Source organism: Pelophylax lessonae, assembly GCF_965119305.1.
Source record: "Pelophylax lessonae genome assembly, chromosome: 6".
Lineage (NCBI taxonomy): Eukaryota > Metazoa > Chordata > Amphibia > Anura > Ranidae > Pelophylax > Pelophylax lessonae.
Window position 1 is genome coordinate 229,734,844 of NC_138773.1, and position 14,299 is coordinate 229,749,142.

The following is a 14,299-nucleotide window of genomic DNA, read 5'->3' on the forward strand; positions in this document are numbered from 1 at the left end:
ATGGCCTCCACGGTGGTAGCCAGAAATCTTGAGTGCTGGCTCGAACAACTTAAAGGGCATGTGGAGGCTGGAACAGCAAGGAAAGATCTCCTGGATTCATTTCCGCTGCTCCTAAAGGCAGTAAAATATATGGCCGATGCTTCTGCTGAGTCTATCAAAATGTCTGCCAGGTCAGCAGCCCTTGTCAACTCTGCCAGGAGGGCGGTCTGGTTGAAAACCCGGACAGGTGATTCAGCTTCTAAGGTGAAACTCTGTGGTTTACCTTTTGCCGGTGACTTGCTTTTCGGGCCTGAATTGGAAGCAATTCTTGACAGAACGGCGGATAAGAAGAAGGCCTTTCCATCAAAAAAGAAATCTCCTCCTAAGAAGAGATTTCGTTCTGTTCAACAAACCAACAGAGGTCGTGAACAAGATCAGAGATCAAGATGGACCGCCCATAAAGGCAAAGGGAAAGGTGGAGTCCTCTTTAGACCACCTGACCAGGCCAATAAAAGCAAGTGACAACAGTCTTCCAGTGGGAGGAAGGCTGTTATGGTTCCTCCCACGTTGGGAAGACGTATCCGCAAGCCCCTTTGTAAAGAATATAGTGGCTCAAGGATACAAACTGGAGTTTTCGGAGACACCTCCAAGCAGATTCCATGTTACTCCCCTTCCAAGGGATCCGGAAGAGGCTTCCTCAATGATGTCTCTTTTACAAGAGCTGATTCAAAAGGAAGTGATTATCCAAGTCCCCGAGGGGCAACAAGGCCGTGGGTTTTATTCTCAGATCTTTCTAGTGAAAAAACCCTCAGGCAAGTACCGAATGATCCTAAATTTGAAAATCCTAAACAGATCAATTCGGTACAAGCACTTCAGGATGGACACCATTTATTCAGTGACCAAACTGTTGTCCCCAAACTGTTTCATGGCATCCTTGGATCTGAGGGACGCTTACCTGCACATCCCAATAAATCAGGAGTGCCAGAAATTCCTAAGGCTGGCGGTCAATCTCGGGGAATCGGTCTGGCATCTGCAGTTCAGGGCCCTCCCCTTTGGCCTCTCATCTTCTCCAAGGGTGTTTACCAAGGTAATGGCGGATGCCCTAGAGCCATTAAGGCTGAGGGGTATTTCAATTGTCCCTTACCTGGACGATCTGCTAATTTTTGCAGAGTCCAAGAGCCAGGCGTTGGTACACCTTTAGGAGACTCAGGACCACCTAGAGAGTCTGGGGTGGCTCATGAATTTGGAGAAATCCAGCTTGATTCCATCTCAGCAGATAAAATTTCTGGGATACAGAATAGATTCGGTCCTCCAGAAGGTGTTTCTACCTCAAGAAAAGATCGAGAAGACTCAGAACGCAGTTGCTCGATTACAAACCAATCATCAGGTTACTGTCAGGTCGGCCATGGCAGCTTTGGGCTTGCTCACAGCCGCTATCCCTGCAGTACAGTGGGCAAGACTGCATTCCCGTCTTCTCCAGAGAGACATTCTGCAGAGTTGGTCATACCCGGAACATCTGGAGAAATCCATCAGAATCTCCACGAAAGCAAAGAGATCTCTGTGGTGGTGGAGGAATTCCAGAAATCTGGAAGAAGGTCTGCAATGGACTTTCCAGACGAACAAACGTCTGACGACGGATGCCAGTTCGTGGGGTTGGGGAGCCCACCTGGAAGGCCGGACGATGCAAGGGACATGGTCCAAAGCAGAGTCCAGGAAATCATCCAACTGGCGGGAGTTGAAAGCCATCCTTTTGGGTCTTTGGTCCTTTCAACAGACAGTCAGGGGCCATCATGTGCAAGTTCTGTCGGACAACATGACAGCAGTGGCCTACGTGTCAAAGCAAGGAGGCACAAGAAGCAGACAGCTATCAGATCTGGCAATACAGCTACTCTCCTGGGCGGAGAAGAATCTAGCCTCTCTGACAGCGGTGCATCTGAAGGGGTCACAAAACCTTCTAGCAGATCTGCTGAGCAGGAAAAAGGTGTTGGAATCAGAATGGAGTCTGAATCAAGAAGTATTCATGTAGATCGTGGAAGTCTGGGGTCTTCCCCAAATAGATTTGTTCGCTTGTCAACAGAACACCAAAGTCCAAAGATTCTTTTCCCTACACAGGGAGGATCAGGACTGGGGCTTGGATGCTCTAGCCCATCCATGGGACTTCCGTTTGTCTTACGCGTTCCCTCCATTCCAACTGATTCCGTTGGTTCTCAAAAAGTTCAGGGAAGAAAAGACCAACTTGATTCTGATTACACCTTACTGGCCAAAGAGACCTTGGTTCGCCCTCCTGCTGAATCTTGCCTCAGAACCTCCCTGGAAGCTTCCGTACAGGAGAGATCTTTTGACACAGGGGAACCTAGTGTACCCAGAACTGGACCGCTTACAACTGACAGCGTGGTTACTGAAGAAGACATCTTGAGAGCCAGAGGCCTGTCAGAAAAAGTTATCTCCACCCTTCTCTCCAGCAGGAAGAAGGTGACTAGGGATATTTACTTGAAAGTCTGGAGAAAATACAACTTTTGGTGTTCCAGCAAAAATTTTGAATTAAAAAATTTAATTTCAGTGCTTGAGTTCCTCCATGAGGGAATGGAGAAAGGACTAGCAGCAAGTACTTTAAAGACGCAAGTAGCGGCACTTTCAGTTTTTTTCGAAAAGACTTTGTCCCAAGAGACTCTAATCATTCGTTTTTTCAAGGCATTAGCCCGCAATAGGCCAATAGCCCTTAAAGTATTTCCCAAATGGGATTTGACCATTGTGTTACAAGGTCTAACTAAGTTTCCTTTTGAACCTTTAAAAGAGGCTTCCCTGAAGAATTTAGTTTTGAAAACTATCTTTTTGATAGCAATTACCTCGGCCAGGAGGATCAGTGAGATCCAGGCCCTCTCAATTTCAGACCCTTTTTTGACAATTTTTGCAGATCGAGTAGTCCTAAGAACGGACCCAGCCTTTCTTCCAAAGATTGCTTCATCTTTTCATAGATCACAAGAAATTGTATTACCAACTTTCTCCTCAGCTCCTAGTAATACTCGGGAAGAATCCTTTCATACCTTGGATGTGAGGAGATGCTTACTTCAGTTCCTCCTGGTAACTAAGGAATTTAGAAAGACAAATGCATTATTTGTCATCTTCTCAGGGTCCCGTATAGGAGAAAAAGCATCAAAGAGCACTTTAGGCAAATGGCTCAGATGGGCAATTGAACAGGCTTATGTAGCTCAAGAAGAAGAACCTCCAGAAGGCATCTTGGCGCATTCTACAAGGTCTGTGGCAACCTCATGGGCTGAAAGGGCCGGTGCTTCGCCTGATCAAATCTGCAAGGCAGCTACCTGGTCCAGCTATTCAACCTTTATTAGACATTATAGGTTGGACTTGTTGTCAGCTCAGGATCAAGCCTTCGGCAGAAAAGTTCTGCAGGCAGTGGTCCCACCCTAAGTGTAAGTTACTCGCTTATCCTCTCCAGGTGCTGTCCTGAAAGGCGATCTGAGAAAACCTTAGTTACTTACCGGTGACGGTATTTCTAAGAGCCTTTCAGGACAGCAGCAGCTACCCCCCCTTGGTTTTGTTTATAATATAATTTGTAAATGTTTAACCTGTGGTAGTTTATGTTTTCCAGCATGTCGGAGGCTACTCTATGACTGAGGCATGGTGGAAGAGGAGGAGTTTTTATTTGCAGTGTTTCCTGTGGATTGGGTGGAGCTGCGCTCTCTCCAGGTGCTGTCCTGAAAGGCTCTTAGAAATACCGTTACCGGTAAGTAACTAAGGTTTTCTTCCAGAATGGTCCTGTATTTGGCTCCATCCATCTTCCCATCAATTTTAACCATCTTCCCTGTCCCTGCTGAAGAAAAGCAGGCCCAAACCATGATGCTGCCACCACCATGTTTGACAGTGGGGATGGTGTGTTCAGGGTGATGAGCTGTGTTGCTTTTACGCCAAACCTAACGTTTTGCATTGTTGCCAAAAAGTTCGATTTTGGTTTCATCTGACCAGAGCACCTTCTTCCACATGTTTGGTGTGTCTCCCAGGTGGCTTGTGGCAAACTTTAAACAACACTTTTTATGGATATTTTTAAGAAATGGCTTTCTTCTTGCCACACTTCCATAAAGGCCAGATTTGTGCAGTATACAACTGATTGTTGTCCTATGGACAGAGTCTCCCACCTCAGCTGTAGATCTCTGCAGTTCATCCAGAGTGATCATGGGCCTCTTGGCTGCATCTCTGATCAGTCTTCTCCTTGTATGAGCTGAAAGTTTAGAGGGAAGGCCAGGTCTTTGTAGATTTGCAGTGGTCTGATACTCCTTCCATTTCAATATTATCGCTTGCACAGTGCTCCTTGGGATGTTTAAAGCTTGGGAAAGCTTTTTGTATCTAAATCCGGCTTTAAACTTCTCCACAACAGTATCTCGGACCTGCCTGGTGTGTTCCTTGTTCTTCATGATGCTCTCTGCGCTTTAAACGGACCTCTGAGACTATCACAGTGCAGGTGTATTTATACGGAGACTTGATTACACACAGGTGGATTCTATTTATCATCATTAGTCATTTAGGTCAATATTGGATCATTCAGAGATCCTCACTGAACTTCTGGAGAGAGTTTGCTGCACTGAAAGTAAAGGGGCTGAATAATTTTGCACGCCCAATTTTTCAGTTTTTTATTTGTTAACAAAGTTTCAAATATCCAATAAATTTCGTTCCACTTCATGATTGTGTCCCACTTGTTGTTGATTCTTCACAAAAAATTACAGTTTTATAGCTTTGTCTGAAGCCTGAAATGTGGCAAAAGGTCGCAAAGTTCAAGGGGGCCGAATACTTTCGCAAGGCACTGTAAATAGTAAGAAAGTGAGGCCAGAGCACATTGGCCCCATAAAGGACGACAAAAGGAATCTGGCTACAAAGGACAAAGAGAAGGCGAAGGTGCTAAATAAATTCTTCTCCTCAGTCTTCACTAAAGATTTGGGGGCTACACTAACCCAGCTTGTAATGTTAAAATGAATAATGTATCACAAGAAGCACCCTTATGGTCAACAGAAGACAGACTCGGAACTAGACTTGGAAAAACTTAACACAAATCAGTATCCGGGACCAGATGGCTTATACCCGAGGGGCCTTAAAGGACTCAGCCAGGTGACAGCCGGACCATTGTTCCGTATTTTTATGGATAGTCTACTGACGGGAATGGTGCCAGCTGATTGGAAAAAAAGCCAACGTGGTACCAATATTTAAAAAAGGGCTGAGATAAATCCCGGGAAACTATAGGCTGGTTAGCCTAATATCATTAGTCTGCAAGAAATTGCAGGGGAAGATAAAGGACTATATACAAGACTTTACTACTAATAATACAATTTTAATTAATAATCAGCATGGATTCATGAAGAATCATCCTTGCCAAACCAATCTATTAACCTTCTATGAAGAAGTAAGCTGTCATCTAGATAAAAGGCCTGTGGATGTGGTTTATCTGGACTTTGCAAAGGCATTTGATACAGTTCCCCACAAACGCTTACTGTACAAACTAAGGTACGTAGGTATGGACCATAGGGTGGATACCTGGATTGAAAATGCTCCAGAGTGTGGTGCTAAATAGGGAGTACTCGGATTGGTCAGGTGTAAAAAGTGGGGTCCCCCAAGGGTCTGTTATAGGACCAATCCTGTTTAATGTATTCATAAACAGCCTAGAGGATGGGAAAACCAGCCCAATCTCTGTATCTGCGGACGATACTAAGCTAAGCGGGCCAATATCTTCTATACAAGACGTGGTAACCTTACAAGCAGACCTGAACAAAATAAGGGGATGGGCAACTACATGGCAGATGAGATTTACTGTTGGAAAATGTAACGTAATGCACTTGGGTGTCAGAAATACAAACGCAAGTTACTCTCTAGGGGGTGAACCTCTGGGTGAATCGAAGATAGAAAAGGACGTAGAGGTCCTAGTAGACAACAGGCTTAGCAATGGCATGCAATGCCAAGCTGCTGCAAGCAAAGCCAATAAAATACTGGCATGTTTAAAAAAAAGGGGATTCACTCCAGAGATAAAATGATTATTCTCCCACTCTACAAGACTCTGGTCCGGCCACATCTTCTTGAGTATGCCGCCCAGTTCTGGACACCGGTCTTCAGAAAGGATGTGCTGGAACTAGACAGTCTCCAGAGAAGGGCAACAAAGATAATTAGGGGAATGGAGGACATCAGCTATGAGGAAAGACTACAAGCATTGAACTTATTCTCCCTGGAGAAGAGACGCTTGAGAGGGGATTTGATTTTAATGTACAAATGCCAAACTGGTGACCCTAGCATAGGGAACAAACTTTTCAGAGAAAGGGAATACAATAAGACACGGGGCCACTCACTAAAACTGGAAGAAAAGTGGTTTAACCTTAAACTGCGTAAGGGGTTCTTTACTGTCAGAGCAGGAAGGATGTGGAATTCTCCTCCACAAGCAGTGGTATCAGTAGGGAGCATCGATAGTTTAAAAAAACTATTGCATTGGCACCTTTAAAGACCACAACATACAGGGGTATACAATGTACGGTTAACAGCAAACACACATCATAGGTTGAACTGGATGGACTGGTGTCTCTTTTTTCAACCTCACTAACTATGTCAATAGAAAGCATGCTCCTCTTACTGTGGTGGTCAAAATGCCATCTTTAAAGCGGAACAACACTGCATTTTTGCACCACAAACCCAAAACTTTATTTAATTATTTTTTTTTTTTACCAGTCATAGTGAACTCGTCCATCCATCTATGTCTCCGTGTTTTTTTTTTTTTTTTTACTGAGACTTTGAAAAACACTCCTTAGCATTTTTGGCTGTGGCCATCTTGGGTAAGGGCATATGATTCATGTAGCATTTACTTCTTGGAATCTATGTGCCCTTAGTTCAGGCATGCAGGCAAGAGGGTGTACTTGGCTGCGAAAACTCCTTCCCTCCTGAATTATGACATAATTTGCATAAGCCTGGAAACAAGGAAGTAACTAAAGAAATGTAAAACAACTGGTAGCAGCATAAGGATTAAAAATAGTCAATGTTGATAAAGAGTGTGAAATTCCACTTTAACCACTTCCATACCAGGCCTATTTCGGACACTTTGTGTTTACAAGTTAAAACCAGTATTTTTTCCTAGAAAACTACTTAGAACCCCCAAACATTATATATATTTTTTTAGCAAAGACTCTGGAGAATAAAATGGCGGTCATTGCAATATTTTTTGTCACGCGGTATTTGCGCAGCGGTCTTTAAAACGCCATTTTTTTGGGAAAAATTACATTTCACTGCATTTAAAAAATACTAAACAGTAAAGTTAGCCCATTTTTTTTGTATATTGTGAAAGATGATGTCACGCAGAGTAAATAGATACCCAACATGTTACGGTTTAAAATTGCGCCCCCCCGTGGGATGGCGACAAACTACGGTCAATAGAGATCTCAATAGGCGACACTTTAAATTTATTTAACGGTTACCAGTTTAGAGTTAGAGTGTAGCTCTTTTTTTTTAAATTATTGCTCACGCTCTGGCGATTGCGGCGATACCTCACGTGTGGTTTGAACAGCGATTTCATTCGCGGCTCGACTTCCGTATACGTTTTTTTTTTGTGCGCGAGCTAACGGTGATCAGGGCGGCTAAATTTATTTTAATTTTTTTTTTTTCCCCATTTATTTTATTTCTTTTTTTAACTTTATTACAGTTTTTAAAAAAAAAAAAAAAATATGATCACTTTTATTGCTGTCACAAGCAATGTAAACATCCCTTGTGACACCAATATGTGTGACAGGTACACTTTATGGAGGGATCGAGGGTCTAAAAGACCCTAGACCCCTCCATTACACTTCCCTGTATGCAAAACGCAGAAAACGGCGTTTTTGCATACAGCCGTTTTTCAAATTTGGCGCCGTTTTGCAGCACACTAACCCGGAAGTGACGTCATGGACGCCGCCTCCGGGTTACGTCATCGGAGACCCGATCGATGCCGCTTCTGGCATTCATCGGGACTCCATCCAGCCGGCGGACGCGCCGGCTGGGTGCTCGGGGCTTCCTGTGGGACGGGAGCCCCGGTAAAAGCCGCGGAAGGCGGCGGGAGGGGGGGGATGTCCCCTCCCGCCCCCCCCCGGGTAACGATCGAGCGGCTCCTGAGCCGCATCGATCGGTACCGACGGAAAGCCGACCGTCGGCTTCAAACAACGGTACCGGGATGATGCCTCTAGCTAGAGGCATTATCCCGGTATACCCCTGCAAAGTTTGGACGTCATATGACGTCCACCTAGGGGGAAGTGGTTAAGATGCTAATAAGATCATTGGTGTCAAGTGCCATTAGTCCTGGAACTCTGCAGGCACCATAATAGGAGGTCAGTCACCCACAACTCTAGGAACCTCTAGAACAGGGATCTCCAAACTACAGCCCTCCAGCTGCTGAGGAACTACAGGTCCCATGAGGCATTGTAAGACTGACATTCACAGAAATGACTAGGCATGATGGGAATTGTAGTTCCTGAAAACTAGAGGGACCCCTGCTCTAGAACCCTGATTGAAAATGTCTGGTTTAAACCCTAAGGCAGGCCATAGACAGTTTGAATCTAGGCCTGTTCAGCAGGAACTGGTTGAGAACGAACCATGTATGGGCAGGCTGAATGTATTCAGTTGATCAGTCGATCAACTTGGGTAAAACCAGCCTGCCCGATTTTACATACCTCTTTCGCTAGTGGCTGGTATAGCCGCTAGTAATAATCACTGTCTTCCTTTGGCGGGATGGCTTCCCTTGTCCCCCCCTCCCCCACTGGGAGAATACAATGGCTCGGCAGGAGGGATTCCCCTATCAACACTGTCTGTGTTGCAGGAAAAAAAATTGCTCCGTGTATGGCCTGCCTTCGTTTAGAGAGAACAATTTTTTAAAAGGTCATAAGTGTCAATGTGTACAATCAATGCGAAGTGTTCCTTGTGCTGTTGGCTGCAGTTTTAGTTGAAATCTTCCGTCCTCTGTTCCCCCAACCACGCACACACACCGGTAATCTTCTAGTTCCACAGGGTTATTAGAGCTAAGGAACATCTTCTACTCACCAAGAGTGCTGACTATGCCTGCTCTTTCAGCCCCCCCCCCCCCCCGCCTCCATTCATAGAAGCTCTACTATAGCTTCCATTAATGAAAAGTGATCTATGAATGGAGGACGGGTGGAAGAACGTTCCGTCTGCATTCTCCATTCATAGATGTACAAACCCAATTCCAAAAAAGTTGGGACACTGTACAAATTGTGAGTAAAAATGGAATGGACTAATTTACAAATCTCAAACTTATATTTTATTCACAATATAATATAGATAACATATCAAATGTTGAAAGTGAGACTTTTTGAAATGTCATGCCAAATACTGTATTGGCTCATTTTGGATTTCATGAGAGCTACACATTCCAAAAAAGTTGGGACAGGTAGCAGTAAGAGGCTGGAAAAGTAAATGTACATATAAGGAACAGCTGGAGGACCAATTTGCAACTTATTCGGTAAATTGGCAACATAATTAGGTATAAAAAGAGCCTCTTAGAGTGGCAGTGTCCCTCAGAAGTCAAGATGTGCAGAAGATCACCAATTCCCCCAATGCTGTAGCAAAAAATAGTGGAACAATATCAGAAAGGAGTTTCTCAGAGAAAAATTGCAAAGAGTTTGAAGTTATCATCATCTGCAGTGCATAATATCATCCAAAGATTCAGAGAATCTGGAGCAATCTCTGTGTGTAAGGGTCAAGGCCGGAAAACCATACTGAATGCCCGTGATCTTCGGGCCCTTAGACGGCACTGCATCACATGCAGGAATGCTACTGTAATGGAAATCACAACATGGGCTCAGGAATACTTCCAGAAAACATTGTCGGTGAACACAATCCACCGTGCCATTCGCCGTTGCCAGCTAAAACTCTATAGGCCAAAAAAGAAGCCATATCTAAACATGATCCAGAAGCACAGGCGTTTTCTCTGGGCCAAGGCTCATTTAAAATGGTCTGTGGCAAAGTGGAAAACTGTTCTGTGGTCAGACGAATCAAAATTTGAAGTTCTTTTTGGAAAACTGGGACGCCATGTCATCCGGACTAAAGAGGACAAGGACAACCCAAGTTGTTCTCAGCGCTCAGTTCAGAAGCCTGCATCTCTGATGGTATGGGGTTGCATGAGTGCGTGTGGCATGGGCAGCTTACACATCTGGAAAGGCACCATCAATGCTGAAAGGTATATCCAAGTTCTAGAACATAGGTCTGCAACCCGCGGCTCCGGAGCCGCATGCGGCTCTTTTGAACCTTTGCCGCGGCTCTGGGGCAGAAAATAGCGAGGGGAGGAGGCGCACTGTGCGCCCCGACACTCCCCCCAACACTCCCCACTGTGGCGCTGTCCTGGCTGTGATGTCGCGTGGGAGGCGGTGCGTGCATTAGTCACGCACCGTCCCGACGTCACCTTCCCGCCTGCTGTCGGAGAGGAAGGCAGCGGCGCGCATGCAGGACGAAGAAGACGTCAGCAGCAGCACGCCATGCACCAGTGTGAGGCAAGTGAAGTGATGCCTCGGGACACACACACACACACACACACACACACACACACACACACTGCTTTGAAGGGGGCACACACACACGCTGGTCTCTGCATTGAAAGAGGGCATGTATGCTGGTCACTGCATTGAAAGGGGCATGTATGCTGGTCACTACATTGTAAGGAGGCATGTACGCTGGTCACTACATTGTAAGGGGGCATGTAGGCTGGTCACTACATTGAAAGGGGCATGTATGCTGGTCACTACATTGAAAGGGGGCATGTAGGATGGTCACTACATTGTAAGGGGGCATGTATGCTGGTCACTGCATTGAAAGGGGCATGTACGCTGGTCTCTGTATTGGGGTATGATTATTGGGCATAGCAAATTTTGCTATGGGGCCCTGTGATTTCTAATTATGTCCCTGTTTTCGACCCCCCGGTAGGTCTTTGTAGGTTTTGCGGCTCCCAGTTTTTTTTTTTCCTTCAGAAACTGGTCCAAGTGGCTCTTTATGAAAAATGAGAAATCCGCGCTTAGGATAATTTCAAGCCTCTGATATAATAAATACTGGCTGCAGCCCACCTATACACTATATTCCTAGAAATATAGTAAGATGAAAAGATAACAGGAGAGGTGTATGGCGCTGCCAAAATATGTTAAATATTCCGTGTGTCTTACAATGATGCTACGTAAATATAAATATAAGATGTGTCTCTCCACTGTAGATGTTAATAAAGTGTCAAGTGCATTAAAGGTGACTGGTGAAGGTAAATTTAACTATAATAAGTGATCCAACCCTGTGAGGGGTATATGATGGTGCTAAAGCAATTGAAGAAAGAAAAAAATAATAATAATAATAATATGTGGAAAATCCAATGTGAATAAAAGTGAATGAAAAATGTGAATAAAATTAAATTGATGTAAGTAGTGTCAGCCTATTAAATAGGGCAATTGATAAAAAATTGGTAAAAAATCAATTGAGTTGGTTCCACTTAAAAAAATGCAATATTGTGAAGTGTTAGAAAAATATATAAAAAATATACAATACTGTGAAGTGTAAAACATGGTACTATACAATAAATAGTATCATATATAGACACAAGATAAATAAAAAATCTTATAAAACCACTCTAAAATCTGACACAGTCCAAGTACTGGTAAGTCCGTAATGACTAGAAAAGTCAAAAAAGGAGGGAGGGTGGTCCCACAATGGAATACCCTTCTTAAAGAGAGAGAGCAAAAAGTGACTTGAGTGCAGGTGCTCTATTGGAGAATTTTTAGAGGTGCTCGGATGTCGGTGACAATTCAGTGCTCCCCGCACCCCTTGGACCGCCAGAGTTGAACACCCCTACAGGGGTATCAGGCCTTAGGTAAATAATCCTGGGGTCCCCTTCTCTGGTTACTAGGGTGGTCCAATATTCTCCCCGAGTCCTGCGTACCAAGGTCCTTTGGGGTTAGGGTCCACGGGTATAAGGTATATGCGGGGGAAGAAGGCTCACATAGAGTAGTACCGCTTTAAAATTGCTTTATTTCAATCATTTTTTTTTTCTTTCTGTCTATCTCTATTAAACTATTTCTACCTAAACTTAATGGGTTGCCCTAGAAGGTAAGGGTTCACATATACTTTAAAGTTTAAACCATGCTTACTTTTCAGTTTTTTAATTGTTTGTTTGTCTGTAACCCATAGGATAAGGATTCAAAAATCAGCTTCTTACAGAAAGCAATAGATGTGGTTGTTTTGGTGACTGGAGAACCTCTGTCTGTGAAGCCAGCTCGTGTTGTGGCGGGACATGAACCAGAGAAGACGAATGAGTTCCTTCAGGCCATAGGGAAATGCTGTTTGAATAAAGTATGTGTCTTATTGAACAAGATTGTTTTCATAGTCATAATCCAAACATTAGTTGGCGTGTTTTTATGAAAGAAATGTTTTTGTCTTGGCAACCAGCCTTTTTTTCGCTTTAAATCAAAGGGCTGCTTGAGAAAAATAGGTGGGAATATGCTTTCTGTTGGTGACCCCCTTTACTTTTCTCTTTCTCCTCTTTTTACAGAATGCCCTTCTAAGGTTTCTTAAAGACATTTTTATTTTTATATCTAGTTATCAAGTGATGATGCTGTGAAAAGGGTTCTGTCAGGAGAAAAACTGGAATCTAAAGGGAAGCCTCCGTCAAGCACCAAGTCTCAAGATAAGGAGAACAGAGAAGCAAAAGATGAAGAACGAAGGAGCCAGAGGGAAAAAGAGGTAGGCATGAACACTTGCTTCTCTTATATTAGGATATAGAGCATGCAGTGCAGCTAGTCTAAAGTAAACAAATGTGGTATAGTACACGTTAATGGGAACCCAACGGAACAGACAAAGTGGAGCTGCAATTGCTGATATGTTTTAATGTGCAGACAACAGAATTGTCACCCTCACTTCACTGCTTATTGACTTTGTACAAGCAAGCTAGTGAGATCCAAGATCACTTGTTCCAGGTCAGTGTCTTACTGACTGAGTGGGCACTTGGTAGTTTGGCTCCCGGTGCCTGCACTGGCAGAGAGCTTGGAAGTACATACAGTGGCAAAAATAATTATTTGATCCCCTGCAGATTTTGTAAGTTTGCCCACTTACAAAGAAAGAAAGGGTCTATAATTGATATGATAGGTGTATTTAAAAGTATAGAGACAGAATATCAACCAAAAATCCAGAAAAATCACGTGCTACAAATGTTATAAATTGAGTTGCAGTTCAGTGAGTAAAATTAGGTATTTGATCCCATACCAGCGAACAATAATTCTGGCTCCCACAGACTGTCTAAACTATGTGCTCATGTAGAACACAGATTAGTCCTGTCAATTTAAGAAGGTACTCTTAACGACAACTCAATATGTGTATAAAATACACCTGTCTACAGAATCTTTCTTCCAGTCAAACCTTACCATCATGGGCAAGACCAGCGAGGTGTCAAAGAATGTCAGGGACAAGATTGTAGACCTGCACAAGGCAGGAATGGGCTATCGGCAAGAAGTTTGGTGAGGAAACAACTGTTGGAGCGATTATTTGCAGATGGAAGAAATACAAAATTACCATCAATCGGCCTCAGTCTGGAGCTCTGTGCAAAATTTCACCCTATGGGGTACAGCTGCACGATTCTGGCCAAAATGAGAATCACGATTTTTTTGCTTGGAATAAAGATCACGATTCTCTGTGTAACATCTTTTACATTATAAAAAAAATTGGGATAACTTTACGGTTTTGTTTTATTTTTTTTATTCATTAAAGTGTATTAATTGCGTTTGAAAGACTGCTGCGCAAATACAGTGTGACATAAAAATTTACAACAATCACCATTTTATTCTGCAGGGTCTCTGCTAAAAAAAAAAATATATAAATGTTTGGGGGTTTTAACTACTTTTCTAGGAAAAATAAACTGATTTAACTTGCAAGCAACAAGTGTAGGAAAAAGGTTTAGTCTTTAAGAGGTTAAACCTCCTTCCTCCGGCAGAGGGAAAGAAAAGATACAATATAATCATTTGTGTTTACAGTTCAGTGGGAGACTAATGCTGATAGGCTTTTGCGGGAGGCTCTTTTTTTTTTTTTTGACAGCTGCTTCCTCATAGCTATGTAAAAAATCGAGCAAGTGTCATGTTAAGATTGTCAGGGGGAGTGAATCGCGATCTCGATTCTGTTACGATTAATCGTGCAGCTCTACTATGGGGTAAGGATGATCATAAAAAAGTGAGGGATCAGCCCAGAACTACATGGGAGAAGCTTGTGAATGATCTCAAGGTAGTTGGGACCACAGTCGCCAAACAAACCATTGGTAACACCATACGCCTCCAAAGAT

At 43.5% G+C, this 14,299-nt stretch overlaps 1 protein-coding gene across 1 annotated transcript in view; it reads left to right on the forward strand.

Annotated features, from left to right (window-relative positions):
• The window catches only part of TRAF3IP1 (TRAF3 interacting protein 1), a 107,864-nt gene that overhangs the window by 13,967 nt on the left and 79,598 nt on the right, over nucleotides 1-14,299 (forward strand). Inside the window, exons 3-4 of the mRNA XM_082260884.1 lie at nucleotides 12,163-12,324; nucleotides 12,571-12,714. Coding sequence (XP_082117010.1) covers nucleotides 12,163-12,324; nucleotides 12,571-12,714 — 306 coding nt within the window. The remainder of the gene's footprint in view (nucleotides 1-12,162; nucleotides 12,325-12,570; nucleotides 12,715-14,299) is intronic.